Here is a 26,852-nt window from a genome sequence, read left to right on the forward strand (position 1 = left end):
TAACTAACCAGATGCAGGCGCCTGTATTTCTGGTCTGTTTTGTTTCATTTTTTTCCAAGTAAGCATAACTTAATGTTCACACGATCCCATTTGTATATAATGTGTTGACTAAATTTAGGCCCCTAATATCACTGACGAGTCCTTAAGGACGAAACAGCTGCATGATACAAGTTGATTAATCTCCTGCTCAATTGTATCTCTAACTTTTAATTTGTATCGAAAGATGCTAATGTCTATGCCATTTGTATAATCCATTTCAGACGTGCATTCTCCCAAATTTAGCCGTTGTCCTTCCATGATCAGCGCTTTCACAGACCAGAAGATATTGTGGCGAGCTCCTTCAGCCTCCGACAACGTCGGAGTCCGCGAAATAAATCTGAGAAGTAAATACGCCAACAACACCATGTTTCCGGAGGGAAAGCATTACGTAGAATATTTCGCCAAAGACTTCCACGAGAATGTCGCCGTTTGTCGTATCCCCGTCTCGGTCTACCACAGAGGTAGGTTATCTAAGCATCGATGAATCCAAATAGTGCCAATACTGTCCCTGAAGTACGTTATGACATTAATCAGATGCTTATAATACCAAAAGATGTTTATCTTTGACACAGCAATTCAATGTGTTTTGTTAGATTTTGAAAAAATATATTTCCTTTGTCAAACAAAGAATGCAAATGCCTGACATTAATGAGAGCTCAGCGATTTGGCGATGGGACGAAAGCGTAAACTCACAGCTGTCAAATTATCTGTTGATATTATACTCCTAAATAGAATAATTTGAGGGTACACCACATACATTTATGTGTATAATGTATCCCGACTCTGCAGTAGAGGTATGCCATTAAGCAAAATAATACACCTGAAATAATTGATTTGTTAGGATATGTTTTAAAATAGAATTCCAATATTTTAGAATAATATGTTTATCTGTTGAAACATAATTATACGCCATACTATGATATGGTCTATGACATGTATCCTTACGAATAAGCCTCTACCCTTTGTAAAAACTTTATTTGTGTATCTTGTTATCGCACTTTCGTATGAATCAGTCATTCAATCACATATTGGAATGGTCTTTTTGACTGATATATCGTGTTATGTACTTACCAGACACTACCGATCCTTCACTACCCATCGGAATGAGGTTAAGCTCGACCGACAGGAACAAGCACAACATGTACATAGGTTTGTATGTTATTGTCTTTTACTTATGTGTGGTATCATAATCGCATTAGATTTGATGTCGGCTATATGTAAAATTTACACGAATATTTCATTACAAATTACCGCAAGTTGTCATTATAAATTGAAAAAAATAATGCATGTGTTTTAGAGCGTGTCCTTACGGGTAAATATTAATAAGTAATTCATACTTTAGATATTTTAACGGCTTTATGTTCTAACTGTTTAATGCATTTTAACTAATATTTGACCCAACTGTATCTGACTCTCAATTATGCATCTTTTGTGCAATTTATATATTTTATGATATTGTATCACTTTTCAGGTGTAGGAGTCGGAGGTGCAGTCCTCTTGATACTGGTATTGCTGGGACTACTGTACTGTAGGCATCTACGTACGCCTGCCCCTGAACAGACTCTGCCCGTCAAGGGTAAAACATCGGAAGCCTTTGACAATGGAATCTACTCCGAAGGTGTGTCCCCACCACCTTACGACAACATCGCTTTCAAGGGAGATAAGAGCGGGCCTCCCCCGTACAAACCTGTAACTCCTCCTCCTGTTTACCGGGCCAGCAGCACGACATCTGACTACGCGAGTATCGCTGTGCCATCTGTCACCAGTGGGGTTGATAATCAGATGTACATGGATGAAAGTCTGTACCATTCAATCCAAGCACTCTCACCTCTCTCCGACAAAGGCAGTTTGGGAGAAAAAAGCCCCCCTCCATCCTACAGAGGAGTTCCCGCCAGTCCCAACAGCCACTATGCAGAGTTAGACGTAAAGTCTGTCGACAACCAAGCTTTCTACGATCAGCCCAACCAGGAGAAGTCGTCTTAGAGTTTTATTTTCTTTTTCAGTTTGCAAGCAACTGGTCAATTGATAACCGGACACATTTAATCAGTGATTTCCATGTATTTGATTGACATGTACATTGCAACATTTTGCTTGCCTCATATACCTAATCAGTAAATCTTGTTGAGGTTGCTTAGAAGTTGTAAAGTAGGTTAGTATTATACAGAGATTTAAAAAAAACAAAATTGTAACAGAACGTTTGATTTTCAAAATGCACGTTCATGCGTTACATACGTGATTACACGACAGAACATTAGTTGTTAAATGGTTTTTGTGGTATTAAGTAAGCCCATTGTATTGAAAGGAGTAACGTCCGTATGCTGTAAATGACTAACATGATCTATTGGAAGGTAATATTGGTCATAATTGACCACTCTCTAATGTCTTATATGTTCTGAAGAAGCACTCGCCATACATCGACACTCCATACTTCAGACATGCCGTACCCTAACAATAGCCTTACTTAACACTCTCCGTATCTCAATACCCACCATTAAGGAGTTGTACGTAAGAGGGACCGACCATATGTCTGCGAAACATTGATGACGTCCATCTCTACACGACTACAAACATGTGTTGTAACGTGTCCTTGACAACATTTTAACAATTAACAAATGTATCTAATTAGCAATGCTTTTTTGAACTAGCTTAATATATTTTATTTTATTTATATACGTTCAATACTATCTAGTTGCCATGTTCATTTGCATGTGTTGTGTACCTTTAGGGTATATGCGTTATTATATTACCTTCGAGATGTTTTGTTCATGGTACACATGCATTAGCATAATATAAACGTTTTGCGTTATAAAGGATTCATGTTATAGAACTTTTACCAAATTTTTGCAGAAGAAATGTTTTGATTTTAAAACCAGAGTTGAATTTGTGGAATTTGTTTTATTGAAAGATATTGATTAGAGGTCTATCGAAGAAATATTATTATTTTTGTCATTGTCTAAAGTGATGTTTATTACGTATCTTAATAAAATGTCAAGTTGTAAATACAATAAAATACATGTTTGTAACTTTAACAATGGGACATCCATGCTTAACTCGTGTAGTGTGAGGTCGTTTTTCTGAGCCATGAGATGGTATACCGCCAATGTGATAAACGCTCCGTCTTCATTTTCGTATTAAAAAAATGAATTCCCAATAAATCAATGATTAGATATGAACATACATTTTGTATTTATTATCTCAAACATCAATTAAAGATAAATAATCGTTAATCTCTGATAATTATGCTATGTCAAATATTGAAAAAATGTTCATATATTACCTGTAATCAAAACATGATTGATTTGAAGTGAAAACAAATTCAAGAAGATACAGTTCATAATATACGAACAGAACACTATTAAAAATCACAATATTATTTTTCGTATGTTCATTTATATATAGTTTACGCTGACGATGGGACGATGTACAGTAATTCTACACAGTGTATAATTCTATCGAAGTCCGTGGGCTAATGACACACTAACTCGAAGTTAATTGGCTAATGGCACGCAAGATCGATGTCTATGGTCTAATCACACACCAACTCGAAGCCCATATGCTATTCAAACGCCAACTCCAGGTCCATAGGCTAATCACACGCATTATCGAAGTCCATTGGCTATTCAAACGCCAGATCGAAGTCCATGGACTAATCACATGCCAGATTGTAGTCCATTGGCTAATCACACACGTAACTCGAAGTCCATGGGCTAATCCCTCATCCGTGATTTCATTTCTTTATGATAAATAATACAGAGATTTGAATTTCTCAACAAATTCATAATTTTACTAATTCTTTTTACGATGGGATAAGGCGACATTGCTCATTGTTCATGCATGTTTGTTACTGAAAGAAATTTTTTTTTTAATTTTTGCGTATTCTGTTCAATTGGATTTGTACATGAAACACTATTAACAATGAAATGTAGATCATCTCTGTATATGCAACTATAATGCAATAATACAGTGGAAGGACCATTTAAGTTCACACGATGGTCACGCGTTTGCCACCCATATCCTCCCTTCCTGTACTTATGCCCTCTGACGTGCCAGCGACTTCCTCCGAAGAGGTGTATGACGGATTGTTATAGGCTTCCTGGGTGACTTCTTCATATTTAGGAGGGTTGTCTGACTGACTGTATTTAGGGAGTTTATGTTTGGCGGCAATTTCGTAAGGTGGAGGGTCGTTGGTGTATATGCTGTAAATGTCGGTTGTTGTCGAGACACGCTGTTGTTGCTGTTGTTGTTGAACACCTCGTAGACGCTTTTTCCGAATATGACAAACTCTCACCATGATGACCACGATGGCAATCAGTGTGATGCAAAGTACCCCAACAACAGAACCAACTGAAAAACGAACATTTACAATCAGAAAAATCATAATATGAATCATTCACAATAACAAGGGTACTTTCTGAACTCATCATTCACATTCTCAGATTCATGTTTAGTGTAATCTCTGGAACTGTAATTCTCTCTTGGAAGTCAAATTCTTATGACTTATGTTTTGACTATGAAGTGCCACCTGTATGATAAGTATTGCATCAACAAAGTGCAATAAAAACCCAATTGATTCTACATTCATTTCAACAGCCTCTGGAAAAAAACCCACCTAAAAACAGGCAGATTGCGCTGCGGCGAATTAAAATACCTACAGTTCTGTTTGGTTATAGAACTAAAGAACTTGTAATGTTTGCTTTAATGTAAACAAATATATAAGAATAACGTAGTCAAAGGGATATAGAAGTACACTTACTGATGATTACGGGCGACATGTGAGTCTTCCTTTGTCGTAATTCGGAAGGGTAGTGAGAGTCGTCTTTATCTGAAACATAATCCACAAGAGGAGTTAATAAAACAGAAACACAGATACAAAATGGGCGCATGCGAGTACCTTAACCTTTTCAAAGTAGAATTTGGTTGAACTTCACAACCACCACCACAATCCTAACTATTATTGCATTTTAAAATTCAGTATGAAACACACATACTGTAACATGCTCGGAACATTAAAGTCATTAATGGAGGATTTATGTATAATCAATTTTGATTTGACCCGTTATTATGAAAGCACAATTATGAAATACAATGTATAATACTTTTCAAAGCAAATTCTGCTTCTATCACACGTTTGTGTCATGAAGAATTTCACTTAAGTAGAAATGGTTTTGCAAACTATATCTATGTAGAGCATATTTTCACTTCAGTGATTTTTTTATCTTGAGGTTAAGAAATGATTTGCATCATATTTTCCCCTCTGTCATTATTTTATTATAATGACGAAATATGATTAAAGGTTAAAGCACATCGCCATCCTTTTATCTTGAAGTCAGCAATTAACTGTATTTTTCTTTTAAATGAAATAGATTTACTCATTATTGAAATGTGATTCACTAAGTGGAAAAAATGTGTTTTAAAAGCTTGTAATACGTACTGTTTCTGAGGACGTGAACTCGAAAGCGGCACTTGGCATCATTACCCTGCCAGTCGATGGCAATGTATTCAAGGAAATATATGCCTGGAGATGCATCTTTACTGTTGTTTTTTATTCTAGAATTGTAGAGGTTAATTTGCTCAACTCCTACATTATCAGTCACTTCCGGTTTTTGCCAGCTCACTTTCTCCCCCTGTCGGACATACATTGTTGCTGGACAGGTGACAAATACAGGGGGAGTAATGTCTGAAAAAACAACAACATCGTAGCAATAATTTTAATCTTTCTCACAAGATAACGCAGAATAGTGTCATCTTTGGATTTTAACAGATCATTATAGCTAATAGCCATTGATTTGTGGACTTTCAACTAACCGATACTTTCTCATGGTTCCTTGCGCATGTTTAATATCCCTTACCTTCGACCACAACTCGAAAGTCACATGTCCCTTGCCTGTTGTTGAAATCCTTCTCGGACGTGGCTGTTACAGTGTAAATTTTCTCGGTGCCACAAGCACAAGCTGAGAAGTCTACTCTATTCAAGTCGACATGTAAACGGCTACCCAAGCAGTTGTGAGCCTCGAACGTGTTGACAAGGAGAGCATGGTTACCATATTTTGAAGCAAATACAGGAATTATCTCCCTTTTATCAGGACAACCACGAATCACAGGTGCTGAAACATCAGAAGACGACAAGTATGAAACAGCAGCACCGTAAATTCTAAAATTCAACTTCAACACACACGCACACCCATCCACCCACCCACCCACCAACCACTCTTTTCGATTGAAAACAAAAATATGCTGTGATATATAGAAATACAATACCAAATTAACACCATCCAAAAATTTTAGTTTCTTATTACTCTTTATCTTTTTTTTTATAAAAAGTGCATGAATAAAATCTTTCTTGCACCTCCTCTTATAAGCGATGATCATTAGGACATCATTCGACCGTCGTTGCTGTGTGAGAAGCAGGTAGACGCTGTTGTCAATGTGGCATCTTTATAAAAAGACGACACTTTTTGTATGCGCGGAACATAAAATATGTATTCACCAAAAAATACTATCACTCAATAATATCACTTTAAACACTTCATACGACCCTTTCAGCATATATGAAAGTATTGAAACAAGAAAATACATTCTGTCTCCACCACATTCAATACAGCTAAGTGCATTACCCGAGTTGCATGTCGACAAACAGATTATAACGTTAGGGAGAATGTTCGTTTGAGAGTTTGGACGCGCAATGTGTACAAAGTATTTGTAAATAGCTTATCATCGGTATGGTATAACGGAGAATGTAAATGAAAAATTGTGAAACTAAAGTCAAATATTGTTAATCGACTAACAAGGCTATAACAAAATACAATGACAAAGAAAATGACGTACTAAATCTAATTCCAGTTCAAACGTATGTTAAGATAAGTAGTCAGACATGCCAATCTTTATGTTTTCTGATCCAATTTAAGGAAGATTTCTTCTGTCAGAGGATTTTGAGTAGCGACTCGTATACCGGAAGTCGAAATTTCCAAAACATTCATCAGAGTAATAACAATGAATCTATCCTACCCAAAGATAACACCATATGTAAACGTGAACAGCTCCAAACCAAATAGGGACATGTAGAAACCAGAATTTAAACGGTAACCAGAAAATATGTGTCGTTATTATCTTCAAGATAAAAGCCTGCTACTATGTAAGTCTTCGTGGACTGACGTAACCACCAGTGAAGCGCTATATCCTTTTATTAAAACAACCATGTCATACTCACGTGGGCAAGGTCTGTTATCTACAACACAGGAAAGTCTATATTATAAAGTGTATTTAAACAGTGTTGATGTTATCTCTTATGTGTTCACAAAAAACGTTATTTCGGTAAGGCAGAAAGAAATTATTTTTTTTGATTAGTAGACCATATTAAGACATTAGAATTTTCAAAGGTATTTTGCTTAAATATGTTTTCTTATAAATGATTTTGTCTGATACATGGTGTTGTCATTTAGACCTTGAATTTTTGAGAATTCTGTAAATAGATTCTTCAATCAGAAAGTCACATTGTCAACAGTAGAACAGCAACCAGCTAATCAAATATAATTAACTTTATGTAATACATTATATGACATACTTACCGGTTGTTTTGGGGCAGCAGTGAGGGTTCGACAGGAAGTCACTTGAACAACCACTAGATATACACAGGATGTCGCCGTGTTCGGCGGAAGCATTGGATGGGGCTTTGCATACACACGCCTGACAGTCGCGCACACTATTGTATATATCATTCTTGGCAACCACCGCTCCGTCCGGGTGTATGCAGGTGATGTTGTTCTCGGGCATAGAACAATGTCCAAATATTGATGTCGAGGACGAACTACAGCAGTATCGTCCGTCATCACACTCTTCGTCAAACATGCATCTGGTGGTATTATCAACCTCGTCACTTGCATCACAAACAGGTAGGTAGTAACTACCTGGAATATACCATTATTTGCAGTTTTAAAATATATTACATTAAAAATGCCGTCGTCTTACAGCTTTCAAATGTAAATGTCTATATTTCTTATTTTTTTTTTTATATTAAAATTCACGGTAGAGGACTCTTGGAATAAGTGTGGCAGATGTGAATTTGAGCAAGTCCTGGCCAGGCTGAGGTTGAATGATCGGCAGATTGTGTGAGTAAATGTGAGATTGTATGATTACGAGGTAGTGTGAATGACCATCATTTAAAAAACATTAATTTATAACAGGCAATGTTCCTATATAGTTACAATCATATGGGTTTATAGTATCGTTTATAATAGCGCGGGCTTCACCCACGCATTTTGTGTCAGGGCAGCCGATTGGTTGGTGATTTGACTGTTCGATACGTGCATATTATAAAACGTAGGTATTTACCTGTGCGCGTGGCACATAAAAGGTGTGTGGGGTTACTTCGTGACCAGTACAACCTTTATTCAGGTTAATTGTAATGTACCCGCATATGTATGTTATAGGGACGGCTTGTCAAATGCGCGTGAATTTTATACATGTGTATTGATACATTCGTGGGGCTACGTAGGGCTATGCATGGAAGTTCTCGTCATTGAGTATTGTATCGGTCAAACTTCATCCCTAACTTTCTTTCCATGTTTGATAAACTAGGCCTGTCTGAATCTACCTTGTTATTTCAAACTTTGAACAGAGAAACGGAACTCTGGGGGACAATTAAGTACTTGGGTTTTTGTATTGAAGCGTACTTAATACCTACTACATAAGGATCTCTTTATCAATATTTGATAACTGGATAACAATTCATAATCTACTCGTACATCGACCAATCCTTGAACAACATGTGACAATAAACAATGTGGACGATTAACAGATATGTTATTTATAAACATAACCCTTCACTCATCACACAACATACAGGTTAGCATGCACCTCCTTCTCAATGAACATATACATACACAGGATAAGAATACAGCTTGTTTAGCTAGCAAAATATAATCATACAAGTATTTATCCAGTTATATCAAATGCAACTTGGACATATATATTACCCGGACGACAGACACTTAATGCCTCCTTCTACAGATAAATATCAGACGTAACTCGGACGACAGACACATAATGCCTCCTTCTACAGATAAATATCAGACGTAACTCGGACAACAGACAAATAATGCCTCCTTCTACAAATAAATATCAGACGTAACTCGGACGACAGACACATAATGCCTCCTTCTACAGATAAATATCAGACGTAGCTCGGACGACAGACACATAATGCCTCCTTCTACAGATAGATATCAGACGTAACTCGGACGACAGACACTTAATGCCTCCTTCTACAGATAAATATCAGACGTAACTCGGACGACAGACACATAATGCCTCCTTCTACAGATAAATATCAGACGTAGCTCGGACGACAAACACTTAATGCCTCCTTCTACAGATAGATATCAGACGTAACTCGGACGACATACACATAATGCCTCCTTCTACAGATAAATATCAGATGTTACTCGGACGACAGACACATAATGCCTCCTTCTACAGATAAATATCAGACGTAACTCGGACGACAGACACTTAATGCCTCCTTCTACAGGTAATATCAGACGTAACTCGGACGACAGACACTTAATGCCTCCTTCTACAGGTAATATCAGACGTAACTCGGACGACAGCCATATAATGCCTCCTACAGATAAATACCAGACCTAACTCGGACGACAGACACATAGTTCCTCCTTCTACAGATAAATATAAGACGCAACTCGGACATCAGACATATGATTCCTCCTTCTACAGATAAGTATCAGACGTAACACGGATGACAGACACAAACTGCTGCCTTCTACAGATAAATATCAGACGTAACACGGACGACAGACACAAAATGCCACATTCTACAGATAAACATCAGACGTAACTCGGACGACAGACACTTAATGCCTCCTTCTACAGATAAATATCAGACGTAACTCGGACGACAGACACATAATGCCTCCTTCTACAGATAAATATCAGACGTAACTCGGACGACAGACGCATAGTTCCTCCTTCTACAGATAAATATCAGACGTAACACGGACGACAGACACATAATGCCTCCTTCTACATATATATATCCGATGTAACAAAAGCTCTGACGTGACCCGGTCGACATATAAATATTTGTTCCATCCACAGTTTTATCCAACGTTAGCCGGACGACAGAATCATACTTACCCCATTCACAGTTTTGTCCCACGAAGCCCGGACGACAGACACAGCGGGAGGTTGTGCCATTGAGAACACACTCTCCTCCATTCAGACAGCCTTTTCCACAAATTGCTAGTAAAACAGTAAAATTTACAGATATCACATGACTAGACCATGCCAAGTTGTCATCATCGAGGTTATGTCAGTAAAGAGTCAATCATTCCAACATAAATATATTCATGTTAGTTTTCCTTTTGTCAGCTTTTGTGATCAGAAAGGTTACTAATTAACAGATACTCTAGAAAAATTACATTAAGATAGAGTATCATCAAGGATTGTACAATGGACACAAAATTGAATATGATGATGTTTAGGGTATACATAGGACAGTGATAATTAGACTGTATTGCATTTAGATATTGCATCCTTCCAAAACTCGCCAGTGATGTCAGGAGCCGTTGCTTATTTTAGACATTATACGTACTATCGAAAGAAATGTAATACTATGATGGAGAGATGAGTATTAACAGAGCTACTATGATAGAGAGATGTGTACTTAACATAACTACTATGATGGAGAGATTTGTACTTAACAGAACTACTATGATGGAGAGATGTGTACTTAACAGAACTACTTTGATAGAGAGATGTGTACTTAACAGAACTACTATGATGGAGAGATGTGAACTTAACAGAACTACTTTGACAGAGAGATGTGTACTTAACAGAACTACTATGATGGAGAGATGTGTACTTAACAGAACTATTATGATGGAGAGATGTGTACTTAACAGAACTACTTTGATAGAGAGACGTGTACTTAACAGAACTACTATGATGGAGAGATGTGTACTTAACAGAACTACTATGGTGGAGAGATGTGTACTTTACAGAACTACTATGATGGAGAGATGTGTACTTAACAGAACTACTATGATGGAGAGATGTGTACTTAACAGAACTATTCTGATGGAGAGATGTGTACTTAACAGAACTACAATGATGGAGAGATGTGTACTTAACAGAACTACAATGATAGAGAGATGTGTACTTAACAGAACTATTATGATGGAGAGATTTGTACTTAACAGAACTATTCTGATGGAGAGATGTGTACTTAACAGAACTACAATGATGGAGAGATTTGTACTTAACAGAACTATTCTGATGGAGAGATTGTACTTTACAGAACTACTATGATGGCGAGATTTGTACTTAACAGAACTCAATGAGGAGAGATGTGTACTTAACAGCAGAACTACTATGAATGGAGAGATGTTGTACTTAACAGAACTATTATGATGGAGTTATGTGAAATAACAGAACTACTATGATGGAGAGATGTGTACTTAACCGAAACTACTATGATGGGAGATTTTTACTTTACAGAACTACTATGATGGAGAGATTTGTACTAAACAGAACTTACTATGTGGAGAGATGTGTACTTAACAGAACTATTATGATGGAGTTATGTGAAATTAACAGACTACTATGATGGAGAGATGTGTACTAACAGAACTACTATGATGGAGAAGATTTGTACTTAACAGAACTACCTATGATGGAGAGATTTGTACTTAACAGAACTACTATGATGGAGAGATGTGTACTTTACAGAACTACTATGATGGAGAGATGTGTACTTTATAGAACTACTATGATGGAGAGATGTGTACTTAACAGAACTACTATGATGGAGAGATGTGTACTTAACATAACTACTATGATAGAGAGATGTGTACTTAATAGAACTACTACTTTGATGGAGAGATGTGTACTTAACAGAACTACTATGGTGGAGAGATGTGTACTTTACAGAACTACTATGATGGAGAGATGTGTACTTAACAGAACTACTATGATGGAGAGATGTGTACTTAACAGAACTATTCTGATGGAGAGATGTGTACTTAACAGAACTACAATGATGGAGAGATGTGTACTTAACAGAACTACAATGATAGAGAGATGTGTACTTAACAGAACTATTATGATGGAGAGATTTGTACTTAACAGAACTATTCTGATGGAGAGATGTGTACTTAACAGAACTACAATGATGGAGAGATTTGTACTTAACAGAACTATTCTGATGGAGAGATGTGTACTTAACAGGACTACTATGATGGAGAGATGTGTACTTAACAGAACTACAATGATGGAGAGATGTGTACTTAACAGAACTATTATGATGGAGAGATTTGTACGTAACAGAACTACTATGATGGAGAGATGTGTACTTAACAGAACTACAATGATGGAGAGATGTGTACTTAACAGAACTACAATGATAGAGAGATGTGTACTTAACAGAACTACTATGATGGAGAGATGTGTACTTAACAGAACTACAATGATGGAGAGATGTGTACTTAACAGAACTATTATGATGGAGAGATTTGTACTTAACAGAACTATTCTGATGGAGAGATTTGTACTTAACAGAACTATTCTGATGGAGAGATGTGTACTTAACAGAACTACTGTGATGGAGAGATGTGTACTTTATAGAACTACTATGATAGAGAGATATCTACTTTACAGAACTGCTATGATGGAAAGATTTGTACTTAACAGAACTACTATGATGGAGAGATGTGTACTAAACAGAACTACTATGGTGGAGAGATGTGTACTTTACAGAACTACTATGATGGAGAGATGTGAACTTTACAGAATTACTATGATAGAGATATGTGTACTAAACAGAACTACTATGATGGAGAGATTTGTATTAAACAGAACTATTATGATGGAGAGATTTGTACTTAACAGAACTACTATGATGGAGAGATGTGTACTTAACAGAGCTACTATGATAGAGAGATGTGTACTGAACAGAGCTACTATGATGGAGAGATTTGTACTAAACAGAACTACTATGATGAAGAGATTTGTACTTAACAGAACTATTATGATGGAGAGATTTGTACTTTACAGAACTACTATGATGGAGAGATTTGTACTTAACAGAACTACAATGATGGAGAGATGTGTACTTAACAGAACTACTATGATGGAGAGATGTGTACTTAACAGAACTATTATGATGGAGTTATGTGAAATTAACAGAACTACTATGATGGAGAGATGTGTACTTAACCGAACTACTATGATGGAGAGATTTGTACTTTACAGAACTACTATGATGGAGAGATTTGTACTAAACAGAACTACTATGATGGAGAGATGTGTACTTAACAGAACTATTATGATGGAGTTATGTGAAATTAACAGAACTACTATGATGGAGAGATGTGTACTAAACAGAACTACTATGATGGAGAGATTTGTACTTAACAGAACTACTATGATGGAGAGATTTGTACTTAACAGAACTACTATGATGGAGAGATGTGTACTTTACAGAACTACTATGATGGAGAGATGTGTACTTTATAGAACTACTATGATGGAGAGATGTGTACTTAACAGAACTACTATGATGGAGAGATGTGTACTTAACATAACTACTATGATAGAGAGATGTGTACTTAATAGAACTACTACTTTGATGGAGAGATGTGTACTTAATAGAACTACTATAATGGAGAGATGTGTACTTTATAGAACTACTATGAGGGAGAAATGTGTACTAAACAGAACTATTATGATGAAGAGATGTGTACTAAAGAGAACTACTGTGATAGAGAGATGTGTACTTTATAGAACTACTATGATAGAGAGATGTCTACTTTACAGAACTACTATGATGGAGAGATTTGTACTTAACAGAACTACTATAATGGAGAGATTTGTACAAATGTACTAAACAGAACTACTATGATGGAAAGATGTGTACTTAACAGAACTATTATGATGGAGAGATGTGTATTTGACAGTCCTACCATGATGGGAAGAGGTATACGTACGTGTTTCACATGTGCTGCCCGTCACGTGATCTGGACAGTAACATTTGGAGTCAGGGGGTTGTGAACATACTCCTCCATTCCTACAGCCAGGGTTACAGATAGCTATAGACAAAAAAGTATTTTAATCTTAATATTGTTCATTTGAAAAGCTGCTGAGTGCTTGAACATTTATATCTATATTGACATCAAAATAATTGGAAGTAGAATGATAAATTGCTTACGAATGTCACACTGTTCTCCGGTGAAGTTGGCAGGACACACACACTTTGTCAAGTTATAATTAAGTGATCCACCATTGAAGCAATGTAGGGTTACTGCAAAAAAACAAGTTAGCTATCACTTTGTATGTAAACATTCGTAGTCTAATAGGCACAAAGGTTGAATATTATGATTATGATTAACATAATGGGCCAAAGAAATTCAACCTTCTGTTCCCTTAAACACGCTGATTTTCTGAGAAAACATTCCCGTTTCTAGTTCTTATCGCGGGAGAAGAGAAATTTGTCGAGTTACCTTAATTATGAATGTGTCCGTCCAACATTTTTTGTCTTTTAGGTTTCCTGACGTCAGGAAGAAAAGCGCTCTTTCAAAGCTTACTAAACCTATAGACATATCTGCCTAGAGCGATGAGCCATTATATATATATATTTAGAATGTAAAGGCCTACTATATTTTTGCATTATGTATCACACAAGGTAAAAGAACTTTTGAACCCAATGACAGGTACAGTATATTCTAAATAATGGATACTAGATGATATCATCTTTCTTTCTAGGTGTCATCAGTGATGCAAGACATCAACAGTGGTAAAATCCAGAGGGGAAGTTATGGGAATTGAAATTGGTCTAAACAACTGTTAGAAATTTGGGAATGATCTGGTAGACTATGGACAATTTAAGGAAATACAATAGCATCCAGTCAACTATTTAGCACTTGTCGGAGTCGTCAGTGATGTGAGCTATAGTAAAACGTAAAAAAATTGAGATGGGAACGTGGACAAATAGTCTAAAGCGAAAGGGGAGGTGCAATAATAAACTAATGAAATATATTTGGAAAATTTCAGATACTTCAGATATTTTTCATTCATTCATTCATTCATTCATTCATTCATTCAGACAGACAGACAGACAGACAGACAGACAGACAGACAGACAGACAGACAGTTTTAAAACGGCAGGGGACTGATAAAACTGCGCCATATATATGGCTTTTTCTTCCTTGATGTGAATTGATGATCCGAGTATCACTGACGAGACCCAAAAGGACAAAACAGCTGTATGATATCCCTAACGTCACTGACGAGTCCAAAAAAAAAAGAATCAGTTGTATGATGTCTCTAACGTCAGTGACGAGTACAAGAAGAATAAAACAGTTGTATGATGTCCCAAACGTCACTGACGAGTCCAAAAAGAATGAAACAGTTGTATGATGCAGTTAATTCATTTGAGAAAGAATATGAAATAGTTCGAATTATATGGCTACGATGGTGAATTAGATGCTTAAAATTGCTTTTTTTTAAATACAATTTGTTTAAATTGCACCCAACACTCAGTATTTATTAATCAAAAAGACAAGTATCTTATTTAATCACATTTACCTTTTAAATTGATCTATCTAAGTAGTCATAACAAATGTTTTATGTTACGAACCACTTTCGTTGGTGGAAACGAAACATTACTATGCATTTGTTTGAATTTAACATGATGGACCGCTTACATGTTACGTAATATTTAGATAATGTTGCAGTGAAGTATTAGCTACCATCGTACATAAAATGACAGAATCTGGCTGTGCTACGAAGAAATAATATTTGAAGTGTTGCATATACCGTAATTTATACTATATGAGGTAGGAGTTTACTTTGCTAGAGAAAAGTAAGACGTCAGCTTTAATTAATATATCTTAACAAGCATCAATATTTCATTTAGATGAAACAAGCTAATATCGAGAATTTCCCGTCCTCGTATGGCCCTGGCTGTGGCGAGGACGTTAAACAAATAAGCAAAACAAACGAGACAAAAATAGACCTTGTTTACAGTTGAGTCTACAGTCAGAGGTACGAAAGCCCTCGAGGGACATTTTGAGTTACCACGTATATATTGACATTTATTTGTTAATACTTATTTGTAATCGTCATACATTAAATTGTAATAACAAGTATTTATTATATCATCCGTATTGTTATTAATGATATTTAATATAGAACATTCTACACATCATTTATGATCCGTTGTAGAGTATCGTGGAGTACTGAACTGTTTCCAAGCTAAAGTTTATTATTGCTTTTTGTTACTCTTTATTTGTTATCCCTTGTTTGTTATTGCTTATTTGGCCGACAATCTCTGTTTAGTAAATATACACTTTTGATAAATTTAGTGCATCGACTGATGTTAGTCATAAGTACAAATGCTCTGTAAAGCTGAACCCGTCCATTATGCCGGGCAACCTTACCACTTGTTTTGTAATTATCAATTAACAAATTAGTTAAAGATTCTAAAGAGTAACACATAAGGAATAAGTAATGAAGACTTTATGTGCTATCGTGGCTTCCGTAGATGGGCCTTCTTTAATGTCAATATTTCCTGTAGCTGATAACCTATTTACATGGTACCCCATGGAGTTACATTGTATCTATCAGTGGTATGTCTACTTGGGAAATTTCCAGTCCACCAGTTTTCAAAAATAGCTTATTGTTATAATTTTTGTGTGTAAATGTAGCATTTTCACAGCAAAATAAAAATAAAAAATAAAAAATAAAAATAAAATAAAAAAACAAAACAATAAAAAACAAACAAACACGCAAAAGAAGTGAAATTATTTGCGTTTGCTTTATGATCCAGACTCCAGTATACGTCAATAAAAGCAACGTAGCCATCAAGTATTAACTATGAAATAATAAATATATGATTAAAATTAATCAATAAATGAATAAAACATAAACATCAAGTCTACTTACATATGTAAACTTTTTCTTCTTCTAATTTATGACTTTATGTAAAAATCAACTTATATTTTCTAATAATAACTGAACATTCGAGCAGATCCAAGAAAAAACATTGATAGTATACTTTTATTTGTTATTTTAGTACATTTGAACGCACACCAGACACTTTATCTTCAGAGATATGTGAATGAACCAAATACGATTTATTTTTAGGTGACAAATACTTACCTGTATTGACACACCTGCCGTCCGAGTTCCGATGGTATCCGTCCACACACGATTGTTTACATTCGTAGTTAGAACACGTCGTAGTATTGACAGATGAACATGGTCCATTGTAGCTGTGTGTTATCATAATATAAATATGGAATAACATGATGTCTGATAAATTGTTTCATTTGAAAAAAAATCCAGATGTTTTTATGAAACATATGTATGATATTTATAAATATTTACAACCATATGCTATCTAGTACATATCAATTCTTTTTTTAACTTTAATATAAAAGCTTAATAAGTCGAGGAGAATATATCCCGGTACGTAAATAACAATAGCGGCCAAAATGCAAATAAGAAAAAAAGTATATATATGTAATTAGTTTTTTGTTTCTGCATACCCAATATGTTCAAAACAGCACTTAGAAACAAGCATATACATTTTGTACATTCATGCGTATAATCCCTATCAAGAAAAAGGACGAAACTAATTTTCCAGAGTATGGATGAAATCATTTGCAGTTTTGATATTGTTATCAGTGGAGCAGAGTTTCAAGACAAAAACACACATTTTGATTCCACTTAAAAAACATGACAATATATTTCCATTGGAATGTAACGAGGGACACTATTTGTTAAATGGGTTGAATGTTCTGATGGGAAAACAATGTATTTTCTCATCTCCGTTCCAAAGCAATTACAAGCGGATCTTCTCTATTATTTCTTTTATCAGAACATATATTTTATTCCTTTCTTCCTCAAATAAGCCATATAGCAAGGATTTTACATCATCAAAAGTGTTCTTATTAGATACTATGAACAACTTTTTACATAAGACGAAAAATAGTTCAACCGCAGATTTTGAGGTAAAATATGCAGATTTCTACAAATAGCCCCTAACTCCGCAGTTTAACTATTTTGTCGTGAACATTTTCTTCTTACAATGCTCTGATGTCTTAATAGCATCTGATAGAATTGAAATTCCTCCCTATATGCCAAATGTGTGCAATATAATTCACAGCCGCCATTTGCATTTCAAGGTCAAAACTGAACAATGTTTATGTTTTCATAAAGAAAAAGAAAAATTCGGTAAAACAAATGTCCTTGCTACCTGCTATAGACACCTGTGAGCATAATGGCAGGGTTATTTTGTCCAATCTACATGATTCACATGCGTTCATTGTGCTCTCCTGAAACTTGCATTTAACTCATGTTTTGTCGAAATTATAAGCAGCTAAACAAATCACATTTTAAGAGTAAGACTCACGAATAGCCATGATATACACTAACAATTGATTTACGTTACTTTTGTTCCATTGCACCAGAGCAGATAGACTTGTAAAAACACCACTAGATTGGCTGTTTACTTTAATGAACGTACACACCAACGCACAGACAAACAGGCAAAGTACTATACACTTTGATTTTTAAAGCGGGGAAATGATTAGTTTTCTACCATACATAGTCATATGTTCGATGTTCAGACATGTTTTATAGAATACATTATAAACAATAAACTATTAAGCAGAGAATCTTAACCGCTATGCTACTTTACTTTAATGTTATTGCAAAGTTGGGTACTGACAATAAATAACAGGAAGTCTACGTACATTGTGGACATGTAGAAGCGACTCCTCGTCTTGCCGCTATGGTGATATTGATGGCATTTATTCTGAAGAGATGACCTACAATGGGTGCCCTCGGTTTGAACCAAAGTGAATTTCTCGTTTGAGTCCAAATCCTGGGATGGACAGGCGTGGGGTCTGAATGGCAGCCAATGTGTAAACAACCTTAAAAAAGACACCATTGACATATAAATAGGAGCATCGTCATTCAGACATGAGACCATTATAACACCAGAATAGGGTGATATAAGTGTCTATGGCAACACATTTTACTCTACATACAGGTGTCTTTAAGACTAGATAGCGCAGGTAGACAGCTCTGGTGTAACAACAAATTACCAGATATGTATCAAAAGTTAGTTTTATCGATGAACAATCCTTCAACGTATTCCTGTTAAATTATTGATCCTTATGGGTATATGAATAAGGATGTTACACCACTACAGACCATTAAAATAGTTACTACATCGTGATTTATATTTAACCATAAAATCCATGAAGGGTAAGCAACAAACGATTGCCAAAAGAGTTATATTTACTGAACCAATCCTACAAATAAAAGAAAAATCACCAGTGTGCTTGGAAATTTCTGAATTAATGTAACACTTCCGCGAGGATAAAAGTCTAGCATTGATTCAGCAATTGCGTAATTATTTGACATTGTATGGTAAATTTAACTCCTGTTTAGTATTGAACCTACAGGTACATCGTCGTACTTACTCTGACCAGTCCAGCATCCCGTGTACTGAAGAAGAAACGAGAACAACAATAAGGAAGAAACGGGAGGCCATATGCAAAGTCGCCATCTTGTTATTGGTTATATCAGAGTCTGTTATCAGTATGTGACGTCTGCTATTGGCAAGCCCACCCTAAACCACTATCAATGAGTGATTTACCCACCAGGTCGTATGATCCAGGTAGCATTATCTTTCAAGTGTGCAGAAATTGCTGTAACTGTTTCAGAACTTGTACAAAATTGGGTTTTTGCATACCAAAGTTTTATTGTCACTCTTATTGTATAAAAAAACGAAAACTTTCATTAACACTTTGACCACCAAAATATACTTATATCCATAGAAAAAAAATAAAATCGAATTACATATCACCTATTAATAGAACTGAAAGAGGAAAAAGAGGTCCAATGGGCCTAGGTAGTCCATCCGGTGTTATGTAGCGTTAGACCTATATCTGTTATCTTGAGATATAGTCCGAGCCAAACGTAAACAAGCCAGATTGTAAATCATTCCTACAGACCCAATATCATGTCGGGGGAAGATTTACTCTGAATAGGATATTGATCGTCTAGTTATAATATTATAGCAATCAAATGACCGTTTATATCATATCTAAACCTGAAAAAAAAATAGACAGAATACAGGTCCACACAAACACCAACACAAACCAGATTGTTCAAATGTAAAATTAATGTGATTTACAGTCATAAAATCTCTCAGTTCTTGTGACTTGATAACAAATAACCAAGAATCAAGTGTAAACCATGCATAGGATACACATCATTGATTAAAAAATCAGCAGCTATTGTGACGTTATTGAGATAAGGTCTACCTAAATATTTCTTTCTTGTCGATTAAATTACAGAACAGTTAATTAAACATGGTATCTATATATACCTGATCTCTGATATATTTATAACTTCTAATGACTATCTATAAAGTGTTAATGTAATCTGTTAACATCAGTATGATTAAAGTCTTTCTCACCCATCTTAGTTGTTGGGTGTGGGTGGTTACTTTAATAGATAATAAAGAAATATACGTCATTAGCATACATAGTTGTGACTATCACAAATAGAGCAAACACAAAACGAAAAAACAAAAACAAGAATATATTAACACTGACAGTGATGTCACAGTACTAGAAAGACGTGTGACCACAAACAAATCTACTAGAAAGACATGTGATGTAAAGGACTGTGAATGACATCCAGCACGTTCTCGTTGTGACGTCGTAATTGAAGCCATGAAAACAATGATATTTCTGATATTTCACCATTAAGATTATGGTCGTATGTAAATAATCCTACTGTCGGCAATAAGACTTGGGAAAAATGGAATCCATACAAGACAGAAACAGAATTACTCCCTAGCTATGATGTCTATTGTTGCAAGTGACAGCTCTGGTGTAACAACAAATTACCAGATATGTATCAAAAGTTAGTTTTATCGATGAACAATCCTTCAACGTATTCCTGTTAAATTATTGATCCTTATGGGTATATGAATAAGGATGTTACACCACTACAGACCATTAAAATAGTTACTACATCGTGATTTATATTTAACCATAAAATCCATGAAGGGTAAGCAACAAACGATTGCCAAAAGAGTTATATTTACTGAACCAATCCTACAAATAAAAGAAAAATCACCAGTGTGCTTGGAAATTTCTGAATTAATGTAACACTTCCGCGAGGATAAAAGTCTAGCATTGATTCAGCAATTGCGTAATTATTTGACATTGTATGGTAAATTTAACTCCTGTTTAGTATTGAACCTACAGGTACATCGTCGTACTTACTCTGACCAGTCCAGCATCCCGTGTACTGAAGAAGAAACGAGAACAACAACAAGGAAGAAACGGGAGGCCATATGCAAAGTCGCCATCTTGTTATTGGTTATATCAGAGTCTGTTATCAGTATGTGACGTCTGCTATTGGCAAGCCCACCCTAAACCACTATCAATGACTGATTTACCCACCAGGTCGTATGATCCAGGTAGCATTATCTTTCAAGTGTGCAGAAATTGCTGTAACTGTTTCAGAACTTGTACAAAATTGGGTTTTTGCATACCAAAGTTTTAATGTCACTCGTATTGTATAAAAAAACGAAAACTTTCATTAACACTTTGACCACCAAAATATACTTATATCGATAGAAAAAAAAAAATCGAATTACATATCACCTATTAATAGAACTGAAAGAGGAAAAAGAGGTCCAATGGGCCTAGGTAGTCCATCCGGTGTTATGTAGCGTTAGACCTATATCTGTTATCTTGAGATATAGTCCGAGCCAAACGTAAACAAGCTAGATTGTAAATCATTCCTACAGACCCAATATCATGTCGGGGGAAGATTTACTCTGAATAGGATATTGATCGTCTAGTTATAATATTATAGCAATCAAATGACCGTTTATATCATATCTAAACCTGAAACCATTTAAAAACATTTCTAGTTTGAGAAAATCCGAAAGCATAGAGTTATATATTATCCAATTTTGAAAGATATTTGTTTCAAAAAGTTATCTCCGAAATATTCAATTAGACCGAAGCCGTTTTAAGACTTTAACGTATTAGATCCGAGATATTGAGCCAACGAAACAAATAATTTAGAATAAAATTGGCAATGTATAGCCACATCCTTTCATGTTCACAACACGTAAGAAGTTGTTTAATACTTTGTTTCAACATATTTTCTCACTGTGACATGTGAAAGTAGGTCAAGAAGAATTATTTGCACATACTGAAAAGTCATACCAGCATCAGAAGGCGATATTTAAAGTGGAGCAATGGTTTTCATCAGAAAACAAGAGGCTCATGGGGTCTACATCGGTCACCTGGATATTTCATTGTCTATGACGAATCACTGAAGTTATATTCCAAATACTTTTCCTTGAGATCTGCCACTCAGTACCATTAACATCAATCAATACATTCCTTTAACTAAGATCTACTACTCACACACACTAGTCAACACATTCCTTTAACTAAGATCTACCACTCACACACACTACAGTCAACACATTCCTTTAACTAAGATCTACCACTCACACACACTAGTCAACACATTCCTTTAACTAAGATCTACCACTCACACACGCTACAGTCAACACATTCCTTTAACTAAGATCTACCACTCACACACACTACAGTCAACACATTCCTTTAACTAAGATCTACCACTCACACACGCTACAGTCAACACATTCCTTTAACTAAGATCTACCACTCACACACACTACAGTCAACACATTCCTTTAACTAAGATCTACCACTCACACACGCTACAGTCAACACATTCCTTTAACTAAGATCTACCACTCACACACACTACAGTCAACACATTCCTTTAACTAAGATCTACCACTCACACACGCTACAGTCAACACATTCCTTTAACTAAAATTCGAAGCCAATAAGTTTGAAAAGCACCCAAAAGAACTTCAAAGGATTATTCCCTTTATAAATGTGGACAAGATCCTTTCAATCCTCCAGAAGAATTTAAAAAAATAAGTTTGCTATATTTCCTCTATTGGACCCAACGCCTCGGCGCCTGGGGGCACAGACCCGCTTGCTTCCCATTCACCAAAAGATGCTAGAGACCAAATCTAGTTGAAATCCATTCAGTCGCTAACCTAGTAGCGATTGACGGACGACTGACGACGAACGCCGCATAAGCCACACGGACCTTCAACATAGTAACTTAAAACTTGACATCCACCAAAGCACAGCACAGGACAAATATCTCCTCCATCAGATTTTCCCTCCTTGTTTTGATAACTTGTTTAAAGTAAGTGAGGACGATTGAATTTCACGTTGACATCTTTATTGAGTTTGGTGTTAGGACCCCCCTAAAATATTATTGACATACTCATAAGAACACCTTGGCGGATTTATTTTCATTTTCATACGGGGTTGCTTTTCTTCATTTTCTTTTCCTTTTTGGCATATCTTCATGTTAAAATGTTAATAAGCTTTATCCCATATTTTTTTTTTCATTTCTGCTCTCGTTCTTTTTTTGAATTTTGAGTTAGAACTGATTTCTTTAACCGGTCAGTATCCTTTATTTTAGACCGGTTTTCATGACCTTAATTTTCTGGATTTACATCCGTGGGATCCCCAAACATCACCGAAGGGTAATAGAAGAACTATTGCTTGTATCGTGCTGCTGTTAAATCTTTATTTGACATATACAAGTTTACTTATTGTATATATAAGTCACCATATCAGACACGTACTCGTCCTTGTGTATTGAATTGGTTTTCATTGTTTTCTCATATACATAACACAAGGGGCCGCGGTGGCCGAGTGGTTAAGGTGTCCCGATACTTTATTACTAGCCCTCCACCGCTTGGTTGCGAGTTCGAAACCTACGTGGGGCAGTTGCCAGGTACTGGCCGTAGGCCGGTGGTTTTTCCCCGGGTACTCCGGCTTTCCTCCACCTCAAAAACCTGGCACGTCCTTAAATGACCCTGCCTGTTCATAGGACGATAAACAAAAATAATTGTGTATTCTGTTGTGAATTTTTGGTGCTGAATGCAATACATGATGATGGCCCCCATATAAAATAAGTTTAAATTGGTAGAATTATTAATAATTCTATTTGCAGGTTTCCGAGATGATATTCTTCAAAATCATTACTAGTGGACCCGTGTTGAAAACTCCATTTAAGCAGGACAGAGGTAAACGTTAACATTATCGTCTATGGGAAATAATTTGGTTCCGTTGTTCCTATACACACACACATATTCACTTAATACTTCTACATGTACTTCAAATGGATATGTTTTTAATTAACACAAAGTCTACATTCAAAAACAAAAAATACCAAAAGTGTACATTCGTACATATACTTTATTTAATATTCAGTTCGAACATTTCATCAAAAAAATATCTTTTCTGATATTGGATAAAATTGTAATTTGGAAACAGGACTGAAATGATACCATGACATCGTGCACCAAACCAATTGTGTTCATGTTCATCGCTCTGATTGGTTTTACCTGTTAGAATTGACCTCTGAACTAAAACAAATATTACGTGAACTCTTGACAATTAATATTTGTTTTGCAATATGACCAAACTAATTTCGTAAATACCATATACAATTCAACTTACATTGATCTATCGTAGTTATTTGTGACTGTATAGCGTGGTAAAACGTAATCACTCTGGTCTGTAAGAGTCATTAGAAATGCTACATCGCCGAAAATGCACAAAAGGGAAATTAAAAAAAATCTCAAATAAAAAAATAACATACTTGGCATTGCTAAAGCACTAAATGAAACTTGAACTTTTCAACGTACCCGAGATAGTATGGTCCTTAATCATTGTGTGATTTCTGATCAAAATCCCTAAAGAAATGAAGCCGCCATAGCGCTCGTACAGGACAGACAGAGAGGTGTCCTCGTGTCATATTATTACAGCGTACTAAATAACATCGCCGCCTATAAAAGGTGGATAGAATTCTTCGGGATACGATTTATTAGTTGTCTAGTTTGAATCGAAAGATAAAAAAACTCAAACTTTTGGAAGGTGGTTCTAGTGTGAAGTGTGTAGCGTTCCGTATTGATTATATATATACCACACAGACAATTCTTGTTTTACATCGATCATAATTACTCTTTGTCGGCGATGTAGCAACTTTAGGTTAATCGTTCTCTCATTGCTAGTTTACTATAGCGTTCTACATGAAAGCCTCCCTTGGTCTAGGCTAGTCCGGTCGGTCTGAAATGTAGTTGTTCGGTGTATCGTAATATATTGCAGCATATAATAAAGCGTTATAAATGAAAACAAAATGATTCCCTGCCTGGTCTGTTGGGTCAGAAGTATTGGTGATGTTACTCGCTATGTATTCTAGTATACAAATATTTACACATAATTTACATATTACGAAGAACATTCCATATCACAGATACATCATGTGATATGGATATTTCCTTTACTTTATGATGTATTTCTTACTTTTTGATATGATCGGATATTTCTCGCCAAGTAAATGAGTTATGATATTGTTCCTCTGGTACAAGGTTATTGGTATATAAAGTATAAACCTAATCTACCTATTTACCTCTGAAGTGACATACCAATATGTACACCAATAGCTGATAACACATTTCAGTCTCCTATCAGTGACATATATACCATATAGATAAATCACAACTGCTTATAACTTTAAAGAATTGCAAACAAATGAACTACAACATGTTTTTAAACGATAAATAAGTCCCCGAATTATAAATACAAAGTATTTAAGAAACATTTTTTCTTGTTGTTTTCACTGTTGTGTAAACTGCATTTAAAAAAGATATTTCAACATGACGCACTGCAAAATTTGAGCTTTTTTAAAGTGTGTTGGTTTTTTGAGAAGACGTTTTAAAGATTTATGGATATTTGAGCAAGGCGGCCTTGAATGAAAGGTCGTCATTTATTTGAACACTCTTGACAGCCCTTCACCCCTAGCATGATATAGGCCCAATATCAGGTCTTGACGCTTCTTTGTTATTCAGAAGAAGTCAAAGGTGTTCCGAAAGGCCGATGCACAACGACAGACTAAAGGCGACTGAATAGGTCACTCGAGACTTAAAAAAAAAATATTCGTCTCAGATATAAATACAAATCATTCATTGGACGTTATATTCAATGATGGAACAGCCTGACAACTAATGAAATAGCAAAACAATTGATTCCACTTTTACCGGAATCGTTGTCAACTGCAAAAAAAATAGACAGAATACAGGTCCACACAAACACCAACACAAACCAGATTGTTCAAATGTAAAATTAATGTGATTTACAGTCATAAAATCTCTCAGTTCTTGTGACTTGATAACAAATAACCAAGAATCAAGTGTAAACCATGCATAGGATACACATCATTGATTAAAAAATCAGCAGCTATTGTGACGTTATTGAGATAAGGTCTACCTAAATATTTCTTTCTTGTCGATTAAATTACAGAACAGTTAATTAAACATGGTATCTATATATACCTGATCTCTGATATATTTATAACTTCTAATGACTATCTATAAAGTGTTAATGTAATCTGTTAACATCAGTATGATTAAAGTCTTTCTCACCCATCTTAGTTGTTGGGTGTGGGTGGTTACTTTAATAGATAATAAAGAAATATACGTCATTAGCATACATAGTTGTGACTATCACTAAATAGAGCAAACACAAAACGAAAAAACAAAAACAAGAATATATTAACACTGACAGTGATGTCACAGTACTAGAAAGACGTGTGACCACAAACAAATCTACTAGAAAGACATGTGATGTAAAGGA

The 26,852-nt window shown here is 35.5% G+C and overlaps 2 protein-coding genes across 4 annotated transcripts in view; one reads left to right on the forward strand and one right to left on the reverse strand.

Annotated features, from left to right (window-relative positions):
• The window catches only part of LOC117327786 (protein jagged-1a-like), a 25,855-nt gene extending 22,443 nt beyond the window's left edge, over positions 1-3,412 (forward strand). For both annotated transcript variants that reach the window (XM_033884958.1, XM_033884960.1), the window contains exons 10-12: positions 261-500; positions 1,114-1,188; positions 1,511-3,412. In XM_033884958.1, coding sequence (XP_033740849.1) covers positions 261-500; positions 1,114-1,188; positions 1,511-2,022 — 827 coding nt within the window. In that variant the 3' untranslated portion in view covers positions 2,023-3,412. The remainder of the gene's footprint in view (positions 1-260; positions 501-1,113; positions 1,189-1,510) is intronic.
• LOC117327787 (neurogenic locus notch homolog protein 2-like) lies at positions 2,694-21,460 on the reverse strand. 2 transcript variants are annotated; one of them, XM_033884962.1, is made up of 12 exons: positions 21,360-21,460; positions 18,807-18,986; positions 17,209-17,321; positions 14,258-14,350; positions 14,037-14,138; positions 10,189-10,293; positions 7,605-7,943; positions 7,247-7,264; positions 5,889-6,143; positions 5,471-5,716; positions 4,793-4,861; positions 2,694-4,383 (listed from the first exon to the last, which is right to left on the reverse strand). In XM_033884962.1, the coding sequence occupies exons 1-12, from the start codon at positions 21,443-21,445 to the stop codon at positions 4,022-4,024; spliced, it is 1,968 nt and encodes a 655-aa protein (XP_033740853.1). In that variant the 5' UTR covers positions 21,446-21,460; the 3' UTR covers positions 2,694-4,021. The 2 variants fall into 2 exon arrangements, with proteins under 2 accessions (XP_033740853.1, XP_033740852.1); XM_033884961.1 differs by lacking the exon at positions 21,360-21,460 and adding an exon at positions 19,542-19,655.
• Between the last annotated feature and the right edge of the window lie 5,392 nt (positions 21,461-26,852).

This window comes from Pecten maximus, chromosome 5 (assembly GCF_902652985.1).
Source record: "Pecten maximus chromosome 5, xPecMax1.1, whole genome shotgun sequence".
Taxonomy (NCBI): Eukaryota; Metazoa; Mollusca; class Bivalvia; order Pectinida; family Pectinidae; genus Pecten; species Pecten maximus.